The 3,901-nt window shown below is 41.3% G+C and overlaps 1 protein-coding gene across 2 annotated transcripts in view; it reads left to right on the top strand.

Annotated features, from left to right (window-relative positions):
- The window catches only part of LOC101984321 (coagulation factor XI), a 19,175-nt gene that overhangs the window by 3,561 nt on the left and 11,713 nt on the right, over positions 1-3,901 (top strand). Inside the window, exon 3 of one of the 2 annotated variants that reach the window (XM_013351956.1) lies at positions 2,656-2,818. In XM_013351956.1, coding sequence (XP_013207410.1) covers positions 2,656-2,818 — 163 coding nt within the window. Of the gene's footprint in view, positions 1-2,655; positions 2,819-3,901 lie in introns of those variants that run through there. The other variant, XM_026786878.1, reaches the window with a different exon arrangement.

The following is a 3,901-nucleotide window of genomic DNA, read 5'->3' as shown; positions in this document are numbered from 1 at the left end:
CAATGAAGAATGAAGTCATGCCATTTGTATGACAATGTATCCAACTGGCGATCAATCATATTAAGTGAAATAAATCCGATCGAGAAAGATGAATGTCGCGTTTCCTCAAATTTGTGGATTCTAGGCTTTTTATAAGCACATAAAGTTGTGCATCTATGTCATGAATAGTGAAGCGAGAGTCTTTACACCCCGGAGTCTAGGGGAATGAAGGAGAATAGGAGGAAGGAGAGGAATGGGAGGCTTTGGAGAACGAATAGAGTAAAACCACATGATACCCTCGATGCAAACGTCCGTGCGATCCATCACTAAGTACAATGGATTTATGCCAATCGATGCTGTGAGAGAATATCTGCTGTCACTTCCCTTCTACATTGTCAGAAAGATCCTACTCGTCACACTAGGAAGGTACAAGGAACCGAAAGACAGAGGAAAGAGAAGAGGTTAACGGATTGTTCCTGTAAAATGTGATTACTACACACATAGAAAAATTCAAAGTAATGAGCACACTGATTGTTTTGAGGTAGATCAGCAAAGAGTCGGAAGATGCGACATACTTGCAATCTCAGAGCTAGGGAGGTAGCGGGCACATTTGAGGCCCTTTCATGCAAACTGTTTGATACACAAACAGTAACCAATGTTCACCAGTACTGGGAACTATACTGAGATTATGGAAATCAATACGACAAACTAAATGATTTGAATAGTCCCTACTATTTCCTAAGTAAAACTGTATGTTTATTAATTCTTTAAAAGTTTAATCCAAACCTGCTATGCTTCTTGATCGTAACATTTTAAGGTGTCATGCCTGCTTTGTATGAAGACATTGAATTTCTAGGCTTAGCAAAAACATAGTGTGAGGTAGGAACAGGCCGCTGGTGAGCTGGAAGCTGCTACCGTGTGCTTTGGTAGGAGACAATGTGGAACATGGAAAAAGTCAGCTCCACAGCTCTCCCCTGGGATATTTGTCAAGATGGAGAGAGTCATGCTCCCTGCCCAACCTCTATTGAATTTCGGAGGCAGCTCTGCGGGGGAGATGTTCTTCCCCCTCATTGATTCCTTCAGCAGCTACAGGCATGCTGTGGGGTCTACTCATGGCATGATGTTTCTAAATGCATGGATTGAAAATAGATAGGCTTATGGAGGAATTAGTTATATCAAAATATGATCAGCTAAAATGGAAAATATTCAATAAGGAATTAGGTGTGGTTCTGAGTTATGTGAAAAGATGTAGTGTTGAGCTGGAGAGATAGCTCAGTGGTTAAGAGCACTGTCTGCCCTTCCAAAGGTCCTGAGTTCAATTCCCAGCAACCACCTGATGGCTCACTACCATCTGTAACGAGATCTGGTGCTCTCTTGAGGAGACCTGGTCAGTCGTCCTCATCCACTTAGATGACGAAACCCAATATGGACAAGTTCATCAGAACCACCCTATTCGGGCTGCCCATGCATGCTTCAGTGTTGCCAGGGCATAAGTTTCATTTCTTATTTTTTTAAAACTAAAGAGAAATGACTGACAAACTGGCGATGAGTCATAAGGATTCTATTTGTTGTCACTGTGGCAGATACATCACACGACCGATAGCAGCCTAGATGAGCGCTGATATTAATAACCCAAGTATGTACCGCATTTCCATAGGGATCAATGAAAAGCCAGGTGAGGATTTGTGATTTAGTTGACTGTCTAAGTCCTATGAACCTCATGTGACAGTTTCGACTGCTATGCACCTACAGTCCTCTCAAGGCATTTACTGACTGTGGTTACAACAGTTCATATTTGAGTTAGAGTTTATTCTTCCTGAAGTATTTCCACAAGAGTCCAATACTTATTTTCAATGTTACAAAGAAAAATGGACTAGCAGTCTCTTTCCATGAGACTATATGGCTGCATGAAGAACTGTAACCTTTTTTTGTTTGGTTGGTTTTGGTTTGTAGAGACAGGGTTTCTCTGTAGCTTTGGAGCCTGTCTTGAAACTAGCTCTTGTAGACCAGGCTGACCTCGAACTCACAGAGATCCACCTGCCTCTGCTTCCCGAGTGCTGGGATTAAAGGTGTGCGCCACCACCGCCCGGCAGACCTGTAACCTTTTATGCAGTCACTAGGGAATAGTCCCAAAGGACACAGAGCCTATGGATTATTAAGTATCTCTTTCTAGCAACAGAGGACTTTTAAATTGTTATGTACTTTGGCTTTTTATATGAAAAACTTATCTGAGGTTTTAACTCAATTTGACTCAACAGGTTTTCCTGGGCTCTGTTCTTCTCGCTGGTAAATGAGTCCATTTTTAACGTTAGCATGACATCGTAGGAGAGGCCATGCGTCTTGGCTTTTAGTATGTTGCAGTGTTAAAGCAATGAAGGAGGGCTTTCCTGAGGATCACGTTTTATGAACCAAAGATTTGAGACATCATAGAATTGCTGCCGCAGCCTTCCCAAAACAATCACTCACAACCGTCGTGCCCCCAAGGGTTTGTGGTTTTATTTCCATCTGGGGCTGTTCACTACAGAAGCTAAGCTAACAGTGTTAATTGATCTGATGTTCAAGTTCAGGCATAGTTTACGGGAAGCAGGCGGGGGGTAGCGTTGACTTTATCGAATTATCTAACGGTAAGTGCCTCCCAAAATCCACAATACGTGTGCCATGTGTGTCTCATCGCAGGCTGTGTCACTAAGCTCTTCAAAGACACCTGCTTTCAAGGAGGTGATATTGGTACTGTCTTCACACCGAGTGCCAAGTACTGCCAACTGGTCTGCACCCACCACCCACGGTGCCTGCTCTTCACGTTCATGGCTGAGTCATCTTCGGATGATCCTACCAAATGGTAACTCCTTACGTTTCCCTGAAGAGCAATTAATTTCAGAGGCCAGTTACTTACCACTGCCGATTACCTGCACACAAATTCCCTCCTGTCAGTTTGTGAAATGTGACGTCACCAGCTGGAAAATGAGTTCTCCTTCCTGAATTATTAAAAATTACAGGAAGGATGAGGTCTAGGTACCTTTGTGAAAAAACTGTAATGCCTCTTGAGATCTCAATGTTAAGATCATATTTTCTCTCTTCTGTGTTTTTTGTCTTATATTTTGTCTTTTTGCTGCTATTGGTTAGTGGTAGTGGCTATCATCTAGAACTGTCTTCTAACCATTCAATTATAAAAAAAAGTTTATAAGAATACCATGAAGAAATATTACAATAATCTCCTGCACCCTCTAATATCCTATTATGTTTGCTTTACCAACCTGTGGGTATTCACAGCTAAATACTGGAAATGATTTTAATCTCACATAGCCTTGCACCTCTAAATACTTCAACAAACATTTCACAACAGAGGAAGTGTAAGAAACTTAACAATGTTACCCTACACCATTTACACACTTCAAATATTATCTATAGCAGCTAAATTCTCATCCTATTTCACAGGTTCCCTATGACTGTTTTGACTCCCTATTCATATTTTTAAAATCTTGGGCATTCCATCCATTTCTGTCTTTATGCCAAACTTGAAATTTAATATATAACCTTTTATGAAAACAACTAAGTTGACACTATCTTTGTTTGTTCTTGCTGGATTCACAGATTTCCACATAGTACCATAAACATGAATTATTTTTTTGAAAGCTAGAACAGAGATTGGCAAGCCTCTTATTATGAGCAAGGCCAGGCATAAAACTTTAGGTTCTGATGGACCAGTTGCAGATAGAAGAACATTCTATATTTTTAACACCATAAAAAATGTAATCATGTAGGGGCTAGAGGGGCAGCTTAGTGGTTAAGATCACTGCTGTTCTAGAGGACCCAAGGTTTGTCCCCAGCATCCACTTGCAGAGGTTTGCAATCATTTGTAACTCCAGCTCCAAGTGTTCCACTGCCCTCTGCTGGCTTCCTTATGCATGTCACAAGCACACAC

The sequence above is a fragment of the Microtus ochrogaster genome, linkage group LG7_11, assembly GCF_000317375.1.
Source record: "Microtus ochrogaster isolate Prairie Vole_2 linkage group LG7_11, MicOch1.0, whole genome shotgun sequence".
NCBI lineage: Eukaryota > Metazoa > Chordata > Mammalia > Rodentia > Cricetidae > Microtus > Microtus ochrogaster.
This window is presented reverse-complemented; position numbering and strand designations above follow the sequence as displayed.